At 47.2% G+C, this 21,538-nt stretch overlaps 1 protein-coding gene across 2 annotated transcripts in view; it reads right to left on the bottom strand.

Annotated features, from left to right (window-relative positions):
* Nucleotides 1–20,999, bottom strand: part of SPATA13 (spermatogenesis associated 13) — a 66,228-nt gene extending 45,229 nt beyond the window's left edge. The window contains exon 1 of one of the 2 annotated variants that reach the window (XM_065408494.1): nucleotides 19,362–20,999. In XM_065408494.1, the coding sequence (XP_065264566.1) occupies nucleotides 19,362–20,999 (1,638 nt within the window). The remainder of the gene's footprint in view (nucleotides 1–19,361) is intronic. The other variant, XM_065408502.1, reaches the window with a different exon arrangement.
* Between the last annotated feature and the right edge of the window lie 539 nt (nucleotides 21,000–21,538).

The following is a 21,538-nucleotide window of genomic DNA, read 5'->3' as shown; positions in this document are numbered from 1 at the left end:
CAGTTCCATAGTTAGGACCTCACTTACCAATGCCAAACCAATGTATAACTCTACTGACTTAAGTGGAGTTATTACTGCAATAAGTATTATTAATATCAGTGTAAACAAGATCAGCATCAGACGTTTAGCAGCTTAAATCTTAGCTCAGCTTTTATAGCTAGATAAGGACCAGTTCTGCATTCATTCTTTAGGCCTGGTCTACAGTTAAAAGTTAGGTTGACATAGCTACATTAGTCAGGGGTGTGAAAAAAAACCCATCGCTAAGCACCGTTGCTATGCCGACCTAACCCCCAATGTAGATGCAGTTATGTTGACAGAAGAATGTTTCCGTCGATGTAGCTACCATCACTCGGGGAGGCGGTGGTCCTACATTGACAGAAAAAACCCTTCAGTCGGTGTAGGCTGAATCTATATTACGGGGTTATGCCAGTTTAGCTACGGCACCCTACCAATGCCAGTGTAGTCTCCGTAGTGCAGACATACCCTTAGACAAAACTAGTGACTTCATACATTCAGTCCCATGCATTGTCTTCTGTGGGAGTTTTGCCCAAATGAGTCCTCTGCTGCCAGATCTGTTGGTGTGATAGAAAGTACTGATCTACTCTTAAAAGATTTAACAGTATAACCGTCTTTTTAGGGGTGTTGCCAGTAAAAGACCTACTGTAGACACAGTTGTACTGATATAAAAGTGCCTTATAGCCACATAGCTTATTCCAGTTCCTGGACCGGAAAAAGCTATACTAGTATAAGCACTTGTATACCAGTATAACTGTGTCTATAAGCCCTGAGAGCATCTGCAAAGGTCTTTGTTGTTACCAGATATGATATTGTGGGGAAGCAGCTAGCTTCCTATTCTCTGAAAGATTAGCCTTTCTTCAATCTTGCTTCAGGTATCATCAGGGTATAAGTTGATTCTCTTTTAAAGTCAACATTAGTAGTTCCATCAGGATCCAATTATTACTCAAATTTCAAGGTGTATCTCTGAGTTCATTCCCCTTATACTCCATAGCTATTTCTCACTAGAGTATTGAATTAACAGTTCTCAACCTTATCTGTCTGGTTCCACAAGGAAACTTTCACAGCGTTCCATTTCAGTATCTCCAAATTTTCACATTTGCTCCATGCTGCACTGCTGAAGTTAGCACTGGCTAACACTCTCTTAGGCAATGTCTACAGTAGAGACCTTACAGTGGAACTGCTGTACCGATGCAGCTACGGCGCTGTAAGATCTCTCGTGTAGCCATTCTATGCTGACAGGAGAGCTCTCACATTGACATAATTAAACCACCCCCAATGAGCAGCAGTAGCTATGTTGGCAGGAGAAGCTCTCCCACCGACACAGCACTGTGAACACTACTACTTATGCCGGAGAAACTTATGTCATTCAGGGGAGTGGCTTTTTCACATCCCTGAGTGACATAAGTTTTGCCAACATAAGTGGCAGTGTAGACATGGCCTTAGCTGTTTCAAACTCTGCCTCTTTCATTTTCCAGTTTACTCTTACTTTGATTCCCATGCACATGTAGCTATTCTTTGTACCTTCTAAAATATTGCTGTTTGTGTTGATGAATGTGCGGAGGTTTACAAAGCTAATCTAATGGTACTGTAACGGGGTACACTCACCTCTTGTAAGCACCCCCTTGGCTGAGTGTGTGTGCCTGTACACTCTCTCTCCGATTGTCCCTGCTATGGGATAGAGCAGTGCTCCAGGGCTCCTGCCCTGGAGACAATGTATTTGCCTTCTGGGGCGTCCTGGTTACAGCTCTCCAGCTGGGCCACTATAGTTCAGTTCCCCCTCTGGGGTGCTTCAATGTCCAGGCCACTTCCTCCAGTGGCTAATGGTGGGGTGGGGGGAACCCAGGCTTGCCCACTATTCCGGGTCCCAGCCCAGGGACCCTGTAGGTAGCAGCCATCTGCTGTGTCCCTTTAACTATGTCACACAGCTTCTCTAATTCCCTGGGCCACTTCCCCGCAGCCCTGCGCCGTCTTCACCCTTAGCTCAGGGCCTTGGCCTAATGGAGTCTCAGCAACCAGCTCAAGGCTCCTTCTCGCTCTCCCCAGCTTCTGGCAGCGCTGCCCTGTCCGAGGTTCTGTAGCTCCGCCAGCCAGCCACACCCCTACAGCTCCAGCAAGGAACTGAACTCCCTTTGACGGCCCTGCAGCTCTTCTTATACTAGGCTGCTGGGCCCTAATTGGCTGGATCCCACACAGCCCCTCTAGGTAGCTTGGAGACCCTCTCCACTGCCCTCTTTTGGGGTGTGGTGTGGCAGGGCATGAGGCCTCCAGCAGGGGGCCTCAGAGAGTCTGGTATACCCTGTCATAGGTGGTATTAATTGTCAAAGGAAAATTGGCTCTGTCTTCAACTGTTTTGCTAGTTGTCAGTCATGGTAGCATGAAAGTAAATAAATACCTTTAATGTTAGAACATAAGGACATAAGAATGGTCATACTGGGTCAGACCAATGGTCCATCTAGCCCAGTATCCTGTCTTCCAACAGTGCCAATGCCAGATACTTCAAAGAGAATGAACAGAACAGGGCAATTATCAAGTGATCCATCCTCTATCATCTAGTCTCAGCTTCTGGCAATCAGAGCCTACGGTGCACCCAGCACATGGGGTTGCATCCCTGACCATCTTGGCTATTGGTGGACCTATCCTCCAGAAACTTACCTAATTCTTTTTTGAACCCAGTTACACGTTTGACCTTCACAACATCCCCTGGTAATGAGTTCCACAGGTTGATGACATTGTGTGAAGAAGTACTTCCCTTCGTTTTAAACCTGCTGCCTTGTAACAAGACAGCCACCTCCTGTACGCCACCTTATATCACCTAGAGTCATGCTACAGGCAGCCTGTCTCAGTTTCTCATCTTGGACTATTCAAATAAAACTTCACACAGGCTTTATGTGGTCAAAATACCCCTCCTTGAGGACTGGGTTTATTCATATAAAATGAACTCCACACAGAACTTAAAATCCCAGAACAAAGTCCATCCAAAAGTCCACACAAAGCAAAGGCTTCTCTTCCTCCTCCCAGGCGTTCCTGCCTGGGGCCTGTCCTGCTTTGGCAGGCCACTCCCAGGCCCAATTCTCTGCTAGACCCCCACTCACTTCTAGCACACTCTGATCCTTGATCATTCCCCACATCTTCCTGCTGCCCTTTATAGGGGAATCAGCTGTCCTTCATCAGGCCCCATCAGGTTACTAACGCAGCACAGGTGTGACTCCTAAGGGCTGGTCTACACTAACCCCCCCACTTCGGACTAAGGTACGCAAATTCAGCTACGTTAATAACGTAGCTGAATTCGAAGTACCTTAGTCCGAAGTTACCGCGGTCCAGACGCGGCAGGAAGGCTCCCCCGTCGATGCTGCGTACTCCGCTCGCCGAGCTGGAGTACCAGCGTCGAAGGCGAGCACTTCCGGGATCGATCCGGGGCACTTCCGGGATCGATCCGGGATCGATTTATCGCGTCTTAACCAGACGCGATAAATCGAACTCAGAAAATCGATTGCTTACATCCGGACCCGGATGTAAGTGAAGACGTACCCTTAGTAATCAGGGTTGACCAGCCCCAGGCCTTCCAGGCATACCACCCTGTTACAGTCCCTCAAGTTTGTAGGTAGAACAAGAAGTGTAAAGTATATCCTATATGGCCTAACCAGTTACAAACTAATTTAAAAGTTATAATGGACAGGGCCTTTAGCCTTAGTATTTTCATTGAAAAGGTTATTTAAAAATAAAAATAATCAGCATCCTTTTTCTAACTTTCAGGGAAACTAGAGATAAAAATCTAATAATGCCTATGTAAAAAAAAATATGAATTTCTGATTGCAAATTATAAGCAGGTTTAGTAAGCTAAACAGAAGATAAAACTGCTGACTGAGAGTAACAAGCAGATGAGAGCAGTTTGAGAAGTTTCAGAACTGAATGTTGTCATTGAAAACTTGCAGTAGATAATCCATCACATCCTCACATATATGACAAAAGGCTCAAGGCAGACACTCAAGTACTGTACAAAGCAACAGAAAAAAAACCCAAATGTTATTTTATGTAGCTACCTGATAGTTCTGATAACTTTAGTACAAATTTTAGTGTGTATTTAGTAATGTGTGAAAATGTATGAACCTTCTTATTCCCACAAACCCACTGTTATAATTGCTGACTATTTAAGTACTCAATGTTCCTGTGGAGTCTGAGAGCTGACAAATACTAAGAAGTCAATAGTAATGTCAGAATAGGTTTTACAAGCCATATGCCCCGGCACAATGAACATGAGCATGTGGGAACAATGTGGTCATAAATAATTTTATCATCTACACTTAACAGTGTAAAAGGCCAGATAAAGTATCTCCACCCAGTTAAATTATAGGAGCTAACCTTTGCTCTTTCTCTTGTTGCTAAACAGGGGCAGGAAACTTTAGCTGAAGCTCACACACATTATCACTGCTTGTTAAGGTCACAAAGGTCATTTTATATTTGATGGACATGATCAATATTTTATTTACAAAGCAGTAAAGGGTCACAGATATAATCAAACTGACTACTGTGAAGGTTTTCCATGTCAGAAAACACAAAGCTGCTGCAGTCTTTCAAAATTTCAGGTGCAACAATCATTCCTACAATGAGCCTGAAGTGATACCAGTGTGCAATAACTCACAGTTGACTAGGTCTGGAAGACAGGCAATTTTCAATAGATTTTAGTGTAGGCATAGTCAATATACTAATTGTTACCACACAGATGATTGTTGTAGTTTCTGTCTAAAGAAAAAATATTCAAGATTTTGTTTGCATCTTTTACGATGACTTAATCATCCGCATTAACCATTCCATTTCATACACAGGATAAAAGTGTTCAGGTTTCCCTTATGGTTAAATGCAACTCCCACAAGCATATCCTTTCTCTCCTCTCCCAACTCTTCACCATCAATACTGTCATTTAAAACAAGGAAGGCTTTTAAAGCACTGGAATGAAATCATTCTTTCCTAGGAAGTGCAATAAATAGTAAATGATAAATATGTGATTTAATCAAATTCTACTCTTAGGGTTTGTCTACCTTAAAAATGTTTTGCACTGGTTTAATTGCTAATTATGCCTATGAAACCTCAGTGAAGAAAATGGGGTTGCATGCAGTGCTTAATTTGTAGTGAAAGAGGTGCTGGGGCTAGGGTGACCAGACGTCCAGATAAAATTGTAACTGACCCAATATTTAGTTGTTTGTCCCGCGTCCCGACCAATGTACAGTCGGGATGCCATTTGTCCCGATATTTTGGCGTGGGGCTGGAGTGGACTGGTCACCCTAGCTGGCAGGCTCCCTACCTGGCTCTGCGCAGCTCCTGGGAAGTGGCCACCAGGACCCTCTGGCCCCTAGGCACAGGGGCAGCCAGGGGGGTCTCCGTGTGCTGCACCCGCCATGAACGCCAGCTCTGTTGCGGGCAATGGGAGCTGTGGGGGAGGGGCGCAGACCCCCCTGGCCGCCCCTGACCCTAGGAGCCAGAGGGACCTGCCAGCTGCTTTCCGGGAGCCACCCCAGGTAAGCGCTGGCGGGACCCAACCCCCGCCGGGTACCTCTGGCTCCTAGGCTCAGAAGTGGCAGTGAGTTCTGCACGCTGCCCGCAAGTCCTGCCCCCGCAGCTCCCATTGGCGCGGTTCCTGGCCCATGGGAGCTGCAGAACCGGCACTTGTAGCAGACGCAGAACGTGAAGACCCCTCTGGCTGACCTTGACCCTAGCAACCAGAGGGACCTGCCAGGTGCTTCCCGGGAGCCACCCCAGGTAAGCACTGCTGGGACACAGATCTTCCCCTCCCCCACTACCCAGTGCCCTTCCCCACAGCCCCGCCACAACTACATAGTGCCCCACACAGGCCCGCACTGCCTAGCACCCCAAAACACACAAACCTTCCCCACTGCCCTCCACCCCCTCACAGTCCCACACCACACCACAGGCCACCCAGACACTCACTTCCCCACGCCCTGCCCCCTGCCCTGGCCGCACTCACCAGCCCTGCTGGGAGGTGAGGTGACTGTTAGCTGGGCCGAGCCAACAGCATGGCTGGGGCTGGTCCCAGTCCTGCAGGGAATCACTCTGGCCCCTTGGGAGCGGCACGATCAGCCAGGCCAGGGCCTGCCCCCGCCAAGCTCCCTCAGGACCCCCTTGCCTAAGGGGCCCAGCCAAGCCCCCCCCATTGATCCCCCCTGCTGTCCGAGACTGGACCCACTTCTGCACTGGTCCCAGGCGGCTCGGCTCTGGGGAGGCAGTCAGGGCCCCACAGGGGGTGGGCATCAGAGACTTTCCGGAGCTGGAGCTACACTGGGGTCCAGCCAGAGCAGCGGGTGGAGAGGAGCCAAACAAAACCACCACTCACTGCATGCCATGCAGGAGGCAGGCTGTTCTGTATGGATCCAGATTCACCACTTCTCTGGGGACACACACAGCGCCCACCACGCCTGATTGCCCCCCCCACACACACATGCCCTCAGGTGCTAGGACGGATGGACAGCTCCAGGAAGGAGCCACAGCCCACTTCGCTGGCCTCACAATGACACCAGCCTATTTCCAAGGGAAGAAATAGGTCGGGGAGGAATAAAGCCTGCGGGGGGGGGAGGGGAGAGAACTCCAAGAGGGGACAGTATGAAAAGCACAGAGAGGCAGGGATCCCCAGGGGCCCAGCAAACAGGGAATGGAGCCCAGGAAGGGGGGAATCTTAGAGGGGGGCACTGGAGCCCATGAATGTAGGGGGCTGGAGCCTGTGAAAATGGGGGGCCCACAGGGGGGACAGAGCCAATTGCGGTGGGGGCCGCTGGAGCCCCTGAAGCAGGGGATGGAGCCCGGGGGGGCAGGGTCCGCGGGGCGCTGGCTGTGTGAGGCAACTGGGGGAGAGGGGCAGCCCTCCCCACACATGGACTGCTGCTGGGTCCGAAGCTCCCAGGCTCATACCACTGCTGCCTTTCACCAGCGGAGTCTCATTCACTCCGGGAGGGGGGAGGCTGCCTGTTGTGTGCACATTTGAACCTCACCCCCTCCTCAGCGCGCGCCCCACACTGCTGCCAAGGGCCTTGCGCCGGCACCTGGGAGTGCGCATGCACCGGGAGTCTGGCGGAGCGTGCTCAGGCTGCTACTGTCCCGGTGCCCTGTGCATCAAGCTGGGGGGGGGGGGGCAGAGAGGAGCTGGCAGGCAGGGCTGGGGGCGGAGAGGAACCAGTGGGCTCAGTGAGGCCTGGGAGCGCAGCGCAAGTGAAGCAGGCCACACCGGGGCCCCTTCTGCGTGTGGGCCCAGCGCCACTGAGTCACCATTGTAAACTCGGTACTGGAAAGAGCTGCCCTTTCCTTGAGGCTGAGAACAAAAGTCACGCTTCAAGTCAGCTGTCACCTGCCAGCTCTTTGCAACCAGGCTTAGTGCTGCACCAGATCCAGACCCGCTCTTGGCGAAGGAGCTTTGGGATCCGAGCGATCTAAAGTGAACTGAAGTCGACCATTTATTTTAAGGGGCGGAGCAGCACCCCCAGAAAGCTCTGCCGTCGAGGAGACTCACTCTGCAGAGACAACAGAGAGGAAAACCCACCCCAGTCAATTGAGCCTGGGCGGCTGCTGACCCCCAGCCCAGCTCCAGGGCTGGAGTGTTCCAATGGCTCTCGGCACCCAGGGCTGAATGACAGCCCTGGAGCGGAACCCCTTTGCACTCTGGGTGCCCCTAAGAAGGGCTGGGCAGGGCAGCTCGCAGGAAGTCCTGGTTCGCAGAGCCAGGCAGGGAGTCCCCCGCAGCCAGCTCTGTGGATGCAGCGGAAGGGCTAGAACTGCCAGCTGAAATGAGACGCGGCTCCGTGTTCAATGGGGGAGGCTGACAGAATTGGAGTTGCCATTTCTAAGCTTTTTTTTTTTAACCACCTGTTTTTGCACGGGGGGGGGAGGGAGAGGGGGTGCCCCGCGGAGGTAATAGCTGCATCCTCTCCCCAGCAGTGTGTGTGCAGACCGGCCCAACTAGCTCATAGCAGAGCCAGGGAAAGGACGTGCCTAGCCATGCCGGGGGCAGGGCTGCAGCTAGAGCTCTGCATGTGCTGATTCCACCCAGGGCAGGCCGGGGCTAAGCTGCTGTCCAGGTCACTTAGCCACATTGGTGAGCAGGGGCTGCACCTGGGGGCATGCACCTGATTGATGTACAATCGGGACGCCGTGCTTGACATAAACCCAAAGTTTGCCTTTGCACAGAGGCGTGTTAGACTTTCTCTTACAGAGCTCATATGCTCTATTCCCCAATGTCCTGTAGCATCTGTAGGGATAGTGTTAGTATGTGTGTTATTGGTGTGTTGGGCATTGCTCATAGAGGGCATAGTTCAGATTGCATTGTGGGCGTGGCGTGCACCTTAATTATTCATTTCCTGGTTGTAAGCTGTTAGTTAGCTCCATGCATCTCAGCAGATGTTTCCATCCTCCCTCCTTGGGGTATGTCTACAGTGGGCCACTGTAACACTTCAGTGTAGACAGTACATATGCTGATGGAAGGGATTCTCCCATCAGCATAGGCATTCCACATCCATGAGAGACGGGTAGCTAGATCGATGGAAGAATTCTTCTGTCGATCTAGTACTGCCTACAGTGGGGGTTAGGTCATCTTATCTACAGCCCTCATGGGTGTGGAATTGTCACACCCCTAAGCAATGTAGATAAGCCGACTTAATTTTCTAGTGTAGATGAGGCCTTGGTCTCAGCAATGTGGTTGGCTGAATGCTCCCAGCATGCCTGTTCTCAGCTGAAAACTACAATCTCAGTGCTATATACTATGCCACACACTGAACATGCTCATTCCACTCCTCACTCATCTATGCATTGTACTGTATGCTTGTTTTATGCCATAAGCTTGCCTGTTCTCAGCTCCCTAACTCCTCTCAGCACTGTGCCTATTCCATGCACTGACCATGTTCATTCCCAGATCCCCATCCTTGGCTCAGCACTGTGGGGGCATGTTTTGAAAGGGAGACAGAAATGGGGGGGGGGTGTATAGAAGTGAGGACATTCAGCAGGGCTGAGCTGAAGCACCTCTATATCCTCTTCTACCACACAGCTTAACTACACTCCTCTGACCTCACTCTCCCTCCAGAAGCATCAACATCAGGAGGGAAGAGTGAGCCTGGAACCACTCCCTCACTGCTGGAGACAGGGGAGTTCTAGGCTCCTTCCCCTAATCAGGAAGGGGCCCTGGGGAGGAGGAGGGGAGAGATGACTTCACTTCCCTTTCCCTGAGCATGTCATTGTCAATATGCTCAGCTTTCCCCCTTCCCCACTATATTCCCGCTCTGTCAGCACTCCTCAGCTCCCAGTGCACAAAGTCCCTTTGAAGACCATCCCTTATTCATTGAGATATCACAGAAAAACTATTTTTCTGGAAACTCAGTTCTCCATCAAAGCTCTAGCCCCTGAATTGGGTTTTCAGAAACACGGCATTTGAGTGAGCCTTGTACTACTGAGGATTGTTGTGTAGGGATATGCTGGCCCGTTAATAGCTGTGCTGGAGAACAGCCCTAGAGGTTGGCAAAGGGGCAGAGCCATCACGCTGCATCCTCCCAAACTCTACACTCCCTGCACTGATCCAATACACCCCACAGTCACACTTACTGCCCCAATCACACTTATTCCCTAGCTTGGCACCGAAATAGTTATAATGATCTCAAAATATTATGAGCAGCTCATGTTGTGGGGAATGTATAGCAGGAACCCTTTGACCAAAAGACCCTGCAACTTGCTTTTCTTTTATCACATTCAGTCCTACTGTTCAGGAAAGAGTGAAGGACATGAGTCGTGACTGCATTACCCTTGGCTCTTTCATCTATTTAATTAATGCTAATTGCTTTGACAATACTTGTAAAGCAAAATCAGAGTCTGCACATGGGATTTAGAGCACTTTAAAGTATTGCTCTTAAAACAGAAATGTTGGTCTCAGGGCAAGACTTCCAAAAGGAGCCCCCCTCAAATGCAGAGAGAGAGCAACTGGCGTGCACAGCACATGATCTCTCAAAGCTGCCAAGCGTAGGGCTCAAATTCACAGTGCCTGGGTGCAGCTCAAGTTCAACGGCCACAACATGTCACCTTGAGCCTCCCAATTACTGTGACAACAGACTGCCTGCAAATCTTCTAGCTTTTAACAGAGTCTGGTCTTGCTACACATGTGCATTTCACTCTCTTAGGTATGTCTATGCTGCAGCAGCTAAAGTGACACAGCTATGGTGCTGCAGCTGTGCTGCCACTGTAGCGTAGATACTTCCTACATCAAGGGAAGAGGTTTTTCTGTTGACGTACATAATCCACCTTTCTGAGACGTGGTAGGTAGGTATATACGTAGACAGAATAATTCTTCCATCAACCTAGCTGTATCTACAGTGAGAATTAGATAGGGTTACCATATTTAAAAAATAAAAAAAGAGGACACTCCACGGGGCCCTGGCCCCGCCCCTTTCCCACCCCCACCCCGCCCCTTCCCCAAAGTCCCCGCCCTAACTCCCCCTCCTCCCTCCCAGCCACACGAAAAGGGCTGCCCCAGCGCTACTGGCTTCACGGTTTGCCGGGCAGCCCCCAGACCCTGCGCCCCCGGCCGGCGCTTCCCCAGCGCAGCTGAAGCCCGGGAGGGGAAGCGCCCAGCCGGGGGCGCAGGGTCTGGAGGCTGCCCGGCAAACCGTGAAGCCGGTAGCGCTCGGGCTTCGGGCAGCCCCCATGCCTCTGGACCCCGCGCCCCCGGCCGGGCACTTCCCCTCCCGGGCTCCGGCGGCTGTGCTCCTCCCCTGACTCTTCGGCTCTGTTTAAGAGCCAAGCTGCCCGAGCGCTACTGGCTTCGGGCAGCCCCCATACCTCTAGACCCTGCGCTCCCGGAGCCCAGGAGGGGAAGTGCCCGGCCAGCGGCTCAGGGTCCGGAGGCATGGGGGCTGCCCAAAGCCGGTAGCACTCGGGCAGCTCGGCTCTTAAACAGAGCCGAAGAGTCAGGGGAGGAGCACAGAAGCCGCAGGAGGGGAAGTGCCCGGCCGGCGGTATTTTTCCCCCGGACATGTTCGGCTTTTTGGCAATTCCCCCCAGACGGGGGTTTGATTACCAAAAAGCCGGACATGTCCGGGAAAAACCAGACGTATGGTAACCCTAGATTAGATTGATCTAACTATAGCGCACTGGGTGTGAAATTTTTCACAGCCCTTAGCAACGTAACTAGGTCGATCTACGTTTTAGGTGTAGATCATGCCTTAGGCATGACTAGTATGTGCCAACCTGGAGGATTAGAGCCATGGTTTGAACCCCAGATGTGTGCAATAAAACATTAGAAGAACAAGGTGATTTTGTAAACAACTGATTTTGTAGGGGGCTATATCTCAGGAGCCAATTGCTCAGATGACTACAACTCACTAACCCGGTCCTGCATCCTCATGAGGCACAGCAAATTTCAACACAGTCCAAGTCAGCACGTGGATTTTAGAGCACCTAGAATAGTTAACCTGTAGACAAAAAGCATCACTCAACCTTAGTTACACAGAGCTGCAATTGCTATATTTTAGATTTATAATTCTTCATTGTCCTGCAGGTAGAGCACTGTGCTTGAATTATAATAAAGTTGATGTAATTTCCCCAAATTACCACTAAGGCTGCTTAAATGGAGTAGTTTGTGCTGTCATGCTTGTGGTAGACAGAGCCTATGCATCAGAGAGTTTGGTCTCCTCTGCTGTGGCAAATTTAGACCAGCAACTAATTTCAGCAACTTCAGTGGTACGTGCGAGTCCACAATCAAGCCAGTAAAGTGTTGTATGTCATTGTTAGTATTTACAATAACGTGTGCATCTTAGAATAATAGAATTGTAATACTGGAAGAGACCTCGAGAGGTCATCTAGTCCAGTCCCCTGCACTCATGGCAGAACTAAGTATTATCTGGACCATCCCTGACAGGTGTTTGTCCAACCAGCTCTTAAAATCTCCAGTGATGGAGATTCCACAGCCTCCCTAGGCAATTTTACTCCAGTGCTTAACCACCCTGACAGTTAGGAAGTTTTTCCTAATGTCCAACTTAAACCTCCCTTGCAGCAATTTAAGCCCATTGCTTCTTGTCCTATCCTCAGAGGTTAAGCAGAACAATTCTTCTCCCTCCTCCTTTTAACAACCTTTTACGTACTTGAAAACTGTTATGTCCCCTCTCAGTCTTCTCTTCTCCACACTAAACAAACTCAGGTTTTTCAATCTTCCCTCATAGGTCATATTATCTAGACCTTTAATCACTTTTGTTGCTCTTCTCTGGACTTTCTCCAATTTGTCCACATCTTTCCTGAAATTCAGACCCTAGAACTGAACACAATACCCCAGTTGAGGCCTAATCAGCATGAAGTAGAGCAGAATTCCTTCTCGTGTCTTGCTTACAACACTCCTGCTAATACATCACAGAAAGAGGTCTGCTTTTTTTGCAAGTGTTACATTGTTGACTTATATTTAGCTTGTGATCCACTATGATCCCCAGATCCCTTTCTGCAGTGCTCCTTCAGTCATTTCCCATTTTGTATGTGTGCAAATGATTGTTCCTTCCTAAGTTGAGTGCTTTGCATTTGTCCATATTGAATTCCATCCTACTTTTCTTCAGAACATTTCTCCAGATCATTTTGAATTTTAATCCTATCCTCCAAAGCACTTTCAGCCCCTCCCTAGTTGTATCATCCGCAAACTTTATAAGTGTACTCTCTATGCCATTATCTAAATCATTGCTGAAGATATTGAACAGAACTAGACCCAGAACTGATTCCTGTTGGACCGCACTCGATATGCCCTTCCAGCTTGACTGTGAACTACTGTAACTACTCTCTGGGAACTGTTTTCCAAACAGTTATGCACCCTGTTAATAGTAGCTCCAACTAGGTTGTATTTCCTTAGTTTGTTTATGAGAAGGTCATGCAAGACAGTATTAAAAGCCTTACTAAAATCAAGATATACCATATCTACCGATTTTCCCTCCCTCCGCCCCCCCCCCTCCAAGAAATCTATTAGGTTGGTTTGACATGATTTGTTCTTCCAAGCTGCTAGTTACTTATCACTTTATTATCTTTTTTGTTTGCAAATTGATTGCTTAATTATTTGTTCTATTTTCTTTCCAGGTACTAAAGTTAACCTGATTAATCTGTAATTCCCCAGGTTGTCCTTATTTCCTCTTTATAGATGGACACTATGTTTGCCCTTTTCCAGTCCTCTGGAATCTTTCCCATTTTCCATGACTTTTCAAAGATAATCACTAATGGCTCAGATACCTCTTCAGTCAGCTCCTTGAGTATTCTAGAACTCAGGCGCCAACTTCCAATTGTCTCGGGGGGTGCTCAACCCCCACTCAGCCCTAGGCCCCACCCCCACTCCATCCCTTCCCCCACGCTCTCACCCCCGCCTCTTCCCACCCCACCACTGGCCGCGCCTCCATTCCACCCCTTCCCCCAATGCCCCACTCCTGCCCTGCCTCTTCCCACCCCACTTCCCCAAGCACGCCCCATCCCCGCACCTCCCCCTCCCTCCCAGTGCCTCCTGCACACCGCGGAACAGCTGGTAACGCAGGTGGGAGGCACTGGGAGGGAGGGGGACAAGTTGATCGGAAGAGCCGCTGGAAAGCAGGAGGCGCTGGTGGGGAAGGGGAGAGATTGGCTGCCAGTGGATGCTAAGCACCTGCTAATTTATTCCCATGGGTGCGCCAGCCCTGGAGCACCCAGGGAGTCAGAACCTACATTCTCCAATGTATTTCATCAGGCCCTGGTGACTTGAAGACATCTAACTTGTCTAAGTTAAAAATTAACTTGTTCTTTCCTTATTTTAGCCTCTGATCCCACCTTATTTTCCACTGGCATTCACTACTGCTACTAACCTTTTTGGTGAAAACTAAAACAAACAAGTCATTTAACACTTCTGTCATTTCCACATCTTCCATAGGACTCGTCTTTAGGGAGGCCAAGAGCATGGGAAATATTCCAAACCCATCATCATACTTAATCATCAATTGATGCCAGCTGAAAGCAAAATGTGTGTTACAAGTGCTATAGAAAAGCATAATGCAGAGGAAACTAGGGCCTTGGCTACACTTGCAGCTGTACAGCGCTGTGAGGTAAACCTGTCTTCGTGCAGCTGAGTAGGGAAAAGCGCTGCAGTCTGTCCACACTGACAGCTGCCAGCTCAGTGGTGTGGCCACACTTGTAACATTTGCAGCTGTGTTGGGAGCGGTGCATTATGGGCAGCTATCCCAGCATTCATGTGGCTGCAACGTGCTTTTCAAAACGGGGGGGGGGGTGGATTGTGACAGGGAGTGTGGGGGGAGAGAGAGTGCTTTTTGGAGCATGTCATCTCTCTATTTTGCAAGTTCCGAACTCCCGGCCCCCTGCTCATTCATTCACTCACTGAAAGCAAGCTGCAATCTGTTTACTTTTCTCTGTGGTAGGAGCTTTGAAACCGGCACTTCCGCATTCCTGCAGCTGGTCACAACAATGGAGAGGATTGGCCACTTGACAAGGTGATTAGTGCAGCGCTGCAAGCCGTTTACACTCACACCTGTGAGTCCTAGCCACTCTGCTGCAGCTGTTATTCCTCTCGGGGAGGTGGAGTACCTGCAGCGGTGTACCCAGGGAGATACAGCGCTGTAAGTGCCCTGCCAGTGTGGACGGGGAGTGAGTTACAGCGCTGGGGGAGGCTTTACAGCGCTGTAACTTGCAAGTGTAGCCAAGGCCTTGATCTCAGCAAGGGCAGCAAAATCCTGGGATCTGGGGGGAATTTAGATCTTGTCTACACACAAAAACTTCACCAATTTAACTAAACAGATTTAGTTACATTGGTGCAATCCTCTTGTGTGGACACTCTTAAATCACTCCGTTATAGCTGAAAAAACTGACTTAAGCTGAATTAACATAAGGCATTCTTAAGCTGATTTAAGTGTCCCCACAGGGGAGTTGTGCCAATTTAGTTAAATCGGGACAATTTGCATGTGTAGACAAGGCCTTAATTTTCAGTTCTAGTCAGAGATAGATTAACAACATTTCATGAAGTTTATTTGCTAGTTCTCTGATAAGTACTTACTAATTGACTGGGTAGGGCAACTAAGGCCTGATCTACACCTAAAAATGAGATCAACCTAGCTACACTCAGGGCTGTGAAAAATTTCACACTCTGTGAACATAGTTAGGTCAACATAAACCCCCATCATAGATGAGCTAGATTGACAGAAGAATTCTTCTGTCAACCTAGCTATCCTCTCTCAAAGAGATGGATTAACTACATTGACAGAAAAACCCCATCTGTCAATACAAGAAGCAGCTATACTACGGTGCCATTGTAGTGTAGAAATACCCCAACACTTGGCTATTTGACCTTTAAACAACTTTTGCCAGTCCTTTGAAAAGGAGAAGGCTAAAAAGAACACAGGACTCAGCTGAGTTTAAGAGAAACAAGGTGGTTAGATTGGAAATGTAGAGACACCAAGGAAGTCTCTTTCATTAAGGGACAGACCCTGCAAACGCTTGCTCACATAAGTACTCTGGTTTTAATACTATAGTTGATCTACATTAGCCAAACATGAGTTGCCCCTCAGCTTGGTTGGAAGTACTTGGGTAAGGACTGCCAGGAGTAGGGGTTTCCAGGGTAGCCCTTACTGCTCTACTGACAGTAACAACCAAAGACAGTGGACATCTGTAGTGAAATTGACAAGGATACATGCTCTAGGGAGCACCCAAAACAAGGCCTTAAAAAAATTAAATAAATAAATAAATGAAATGGCCTCATAACCTTCTGCTTCCTGAATTTAGTAGCTGAGTAGAGCCCCAATCCTTCATGCTGATCTGCACAGGCTAACATTTGACTTCAAGGGGCTCCTCATGGGTGCAAGAGTTTGCCCCTGCAGAACAGCTTGTAGTCTCAGGGCTTAGATCACCCATAACTCACTTCAAACAAAAACACATTTGGGATAAGTGCGCTATGTCCTTGTCACCCAACTTCTGGGAGAAGGAAACAGCCAGGTGCTGGAATAGCAAGAGAAAGAAGAATAGATCCAGAAAAGGCTGCAGCAGAGCTATGAGCAATAGTACTACTAAGTATGATGATGCAGATTTGTCTGTTAGAAGACAAATAGGTTATCCAAGTAGGTATCTCGTTCCCTCTGCCCCATATCAAGGCAATTCCTCAACATAAAACTATCCGTTGAGGCGTTTTGACCTTACTAAAAGGTCAACCCAAAAAATTTAGGTAACAAGCATTTAGGTAACTTTCAGGGGTTTATCTTAAACTAACTTACCTAAGAACAACTTGGGGCCTGAGGCAAAGGAACATGTCAATTACGCTTAGATGGAGTCTGTATAAGATTCAAACTGAACTGTACTAGATACCGGCCTGTACCACAAAGTTAAAATCTGGATCTGAACTTTCCCCAAATTTGCTGGGGCTCTGTGGTTTTGGCTTGGGCCCCATCTCTGTTCAGCATGATGTGTATTGTATATTTAATTATGTAGATGTGACCACAGAATGCTAATGGATGCATTGCATAAGTGTACAGATAAGATCCAGTGAAACTCTGAACCTTTGGAGGATTGCCCATCAGCGTGTTGTATTTAGCATTAGGACTCCATCCTAAGATTTGTGTACTCGTGCTATCCAAAGTTATATCTTAAATGATAGCTTATTCTGAATGCTCTGAAACTGCCACAAAGGCATTTTGGGGGGCGGGGGGAATGCAATGCTGTAATGGAGAGGTAGAAAGCAAAGCTATGAAGGAATCCCAGTCAAAAGTTCAAACCAGCATGTCGTCATGTGGCATTCAGGGTCGAGCCTACTGGCTGAATAAGCACAGATTTAAAATATTTCTGACATCTGAGGTGACTGTAAACTTGGGCACAAAGCAGATGCCATAGCTCCACTCTGCTGGGAAATGTGGAGAGAGCAGAGCATGCTCTCCCTCCCATCCATGGCAACTCAGGGATTGTCTACACTGACGGTAGCACTTCGTGAAGCCACTATCTATGCTGATGGGAGAGCTTCTCCTGTCAGCGTAGGAACTCCATGTCCCTGAGAGGCAGTAGCTATGTTGAAGGCAGAAGCCCTCCTTTTGACATAGCACTGTCTACACCAGGGGTTAGGCTGGTATAACTACGTCACTCAGGGGTGCGGAAAATCCACACCCTGAGTGATGTAGTTATACCAACATAAGTTGGTAGTGTAGACCAAACCTTGAAGTGACTATGGCTTTATGGCTCTGGATGAGGTGGGGAGCAGATAGGAAGAGAAGAGAAGAGAAAGTTTCCACTCGCCGTGGAGAGCAGGTTCCATGCACAATTTGTATCCAGGTATCCACCAAGTTAACATTGCTCCTTGCATTATTAGCTTCCACTCCATGCCTGTATCCTCCTCACAAAAGGCACAAACATTTCCTTTGTGCAGGCATGGGCAGAGAAGCCAATGGTTGAATGCCCTGAGGCTGAGGGGGCCATTAGTCAGAAACTCCACTGGATTTTCCTGAGTTCTTCATCTGCCTCTCATGGGTATTACCATCTGATATGTCTCAAAATACATAACTACCACTAGTGCAGGGTGTGCATTTCAGTTTAGACAACTGAAGGAGATAAACTGCAAAGAAAACTCCCAGAAGTACTCCACATCCTCACGGGTAAAAATCATAGTCAATATTAACACCAAGATTTGGTTATTTTTAGATAAGTGTCAGAAAACAGGACATAATACAATATTTAGTAATAACCTATATGTCTGATGTACACATACATCAAAACCCATGTCTTTACAGCAGTGCCAAGTTATTTTGGGAGGGGAAGGCAGGAGTTTGGATTCAGTGCTTGATGATGTCATGGTTATAGTTCACCACTAGATGGCAGTTAGGTAGCATTAATTCTGTCATTTAACTGCTACATATAGTTTCCAGGAAATGCAACTGACATACATAAACATACATTAGCATTCTCATGTCTCCAGGCTGTTAAAAAGCATCTCTGCACGTGCACTCTGGGTGTGAAAACTGCAGAATGAAGCGGACTGGTTTTGTCATCCCAAGAACTAATGAGAAACTCTTCTACTGCCCTGATGCATATACATTATTACATATCATTTCCCAATTTTACCACAATTCTGAGTATCACAGTAATCTAAGCTATTTTTAATTGCATTACTTTGTCCAGAAGAAAGATGCTGCTTATAATGAATATTTACAGTCACTTTTTACAAAATGCATCAGGCTTCAACATAAGAAATCCTCACGCATCTCATAAATCTATAATTTGACTAGCTGAGATTTTTGTGATTTATAATTAATGCCGGCACTCCACATTTTTGTAGACAGTATAATAGTCATTCTGACAAACAGGAGGCAGCAGAACATATCATAATCTTCTGATTTTATAAACTTTTCATCTGGGATACAAAAGGGAGAGACCTTATGTACAATGTTTTTGTTTTGTTTTTGGGCGCACTGGTGCAGTTAAACCAATGTAGTTGTATACCCTTAGCACAGATGGGCTGCGTCAGTCTAAACTGTGACTTGCACCAGTTGCACTTTGAAAGTGAGGTAAGTCACAGTTTAAACAGGTGCAGGATGTCTACACTAGAGTTCTGCACTGATTCAGCCTAGTGCAAAACCCACACTGTACACAAGACCTTAACTGTGTCCCATTTACTCAAAAATGAAGCACTATAACTGGCCACATCCATTGACAGTGGTAAGTTTTTAATTAGGCGCAATGAAATCAATTATAGTTAATAGCAACATATTAAGTCTCCGCCCATCATTTTAAAAACTTTAATAGACAACTACAGGTAAAATAATTGACTGCTTTTGAAATATGCCTCCAAATATTTCATTCATTTACCAATGATCATTGCTGGTAATGCACAGTAAAAACAACTAGAGGTTTGATTTATGTTGTGCTTTTCAACCCCTTTGTGCTCTACAAACATTAACATTTTCTGGTCCAAGGGAAGAGTGCGACCTACTGAATTAACATGACTGCACAGAGCACCACTTAAGTGTTCTTCAGCAATCTCCCAGCCAAGAACTGACCCAGCCAGTCCTGGCTTAGTTTGGTAAAATCCAACATGATCACGTCACAAGGTGGTATAACCGCAGGCCATAATAAACTGCCCTTGAAAATGTACTTGAGCAGCTTTGCTGCCAACACTTTCTTTAATATTAACATGCACAGGGAAAAATAATTTGATGTTAGCTTCCAAACCTGGTATTTAAATAAATAAATTTAAAAAAAATCATTGCTTGCTGGCTGTCAGCATATTTTAGCAGTAACAAGCTGCAACAGCTCCTAGCATTCAGGTTGTCATTTTTGTATGAATAAAAACAAACCTTGCAACCGAACATCTAATATATAGTGGGGTTTGCTTTCCTTCTTACCTCTTCCTTCTTTTCTTCGGTACCAGAAGCTAAATTGAGGCTCAGCTGAGAGTGGCTGCTTATGCCACTGTCTTCATTTCCATCATCATAGTACCCAGTTTGCACTGAGTCCTGGAGGCAAACAGGATTTCTCCCCAACTTCGGAGCAGGTAACTCAACTCTTTCCTCGCTTTCCATTGAGCTCAGTGACAATGTACTGTGACGATCCGGGCAATGGAAATTAATATTGCACTTGACCTTCTCAGCACTGGGGCTCTGAGGTTTAGGGGCAGTGGGCCTAAGAGGAATGCTAGGTTGCTCAGATTCACACGTAAACTGGCTGGTACTTTTTGGTTCATCAGAGTCTACATAAAACACTTCATTAGGAAGTGCACTAAAGTCGTTAAAAGCGTGTGAGGAACGAACATCATCTAAGACACATGATAATGTCCTGAAGCTGTTGGCCTCACCAGTAAATACATTTGTTTCAGTGTCTGTATCCTGAGAAACAGTTGGACTATGAAGATGCGGAGTTCCAGAAAAGGTAGAATCTGGACTGCACACAGGGGAAATGCACCTCCGTCTGTCATTTTCATTGCTACTAGAAACCCTGCGGGAGTAGTCGTCATGTAGTCTGCTGTTTGGCCTTGTTCTCTGGTTTTGTTCGTTCAGAGGAGTCGTCGTGCTCATAGGACCATCTTTCTTCCATGCAACATCTGTAACATTGCTTACAAGTTTCAAAACTCTGTCAAAATCCTTTGCTCTGATAGGGCTCTTCCAGCGTTTTGACCGTCTCTCTGGGTTTCCACTGGTTTTGTCGGAGTCAGCAGAGGAAGTGCTTACTGTCCTTTGTGGCACTTGCTTTTCACTTGCAATCTTGAGGTCAGTGAGATTTGAGGTGGACTTTCGTTTGAACGAGCTCTTTTTCAGAAAGTTTAAGCTATCTGTGCTTTTGCTTCTCCTGTAGATAATCCTGTTGTTTTCAGGATCTTTCACTAAAATTTCACAGATCTTTGGCTCCTGGGTGATGGGAGACGTTGGCCTCGTGCAGTTCTGCTGACTCTGAATTTTATCGGTGTCTAATAAATTGATGCGGCCAACACCATAGGCGCGTCTGATACTGCGTGATCGGTGAGTATTCCTCAGGAAGGAATCATCACTTTCCTCTACATCAGAGCAATCAGAAGCCAAACCATCCACTGCATTATGGGAATCATGTAAAGGCCCCGAATAAGAATACCGGTTAGTCTGAACTCTCACCACTGCACCATTCGAGACATGTTTTCCCACAGTGTTCTCATTTAAGACATCTGAGCTCTCTCTGGCCTGAATTCCTTGAAGAACTGAAGATTTTAATTTCTTGAAAGATCCCATTTTTCTAATGGAAGACAAAGCATTCCACGTTGAAGAGCTGCTCATCACAATCAGAGAACGAGGCCTTTCTGAGTTGGAGGTAGTTCGTTTCCTAGGGGTAGAGAAAAAGCGCATGATTTTTGAAGGGCTGAGATGGTCATCTTGTATTTCCTCTTCAGCACTGTTGTGGCTATAGCATCCCCCATTGCTAGTTATACTTCTTGGTTCTTTATTATCCATTACTACACAGGTAACAGTGGTGCCATTTCCGCAGCCATTCTGAAATGTTGTCATGTCCTCAATGCCATTAGCATGAGGGCAGAAGGTGCTATGGCTCAGATCCACAATACCATCTTCCTCAGTTGTCCCAGGTCCCAGCCCTTCATCTACTGCACCACTTCTTGCCTTGTTTTCACATCTACTGTGTGAACTGAGCTCTTCAGACTGCACTGCCTGCATCAAGAAAACAAAGCCAGCAGTTAGGGAATTTTGTGGGGGGGGGAAATGGCTATGAGACATGGTTCCCTATGAATAAAATCAAGGACTATTAACTAAACAAAGCTGTATCATGGGGCTCGGGGAAAAGCTGTTAATAGTTCACTTTAAACAACAAGAGGTATAAAAGACCAATTTAACTTAAATATGTTTTTGTTTATCTGACTCAAATAATCAAACCTACCTTAGCAGAGCAAATATACTGTAATGCCATGTGAGTTATCCTACCCAGTTTAACAATACATTTTAAGCAAATATAGTCCCACCTCTAAAGCACATTATACTAACTATTGCAAGAAACAAAATTATAAGACTGAAACACAGTGACAGATGCTTCA

Source organism: Emys orbicularis, chromosome 1 (genome assembly GCF_028017835.1).
Source record: "Emys orbicularis isolate rEmyOrb1 chromosome 1, rEmyOrb1.hap1, whole genome shotgun sequence".
In the NCBI taxonomy this organism is placed as follows: Eukaryota; Metazoa; Chordata; order Testudines; family Emydidae; genus Emys; species Emys orbicularis.
This window is presented reverse-complemented; position numbering and strand designations above follow the sequence as displayed.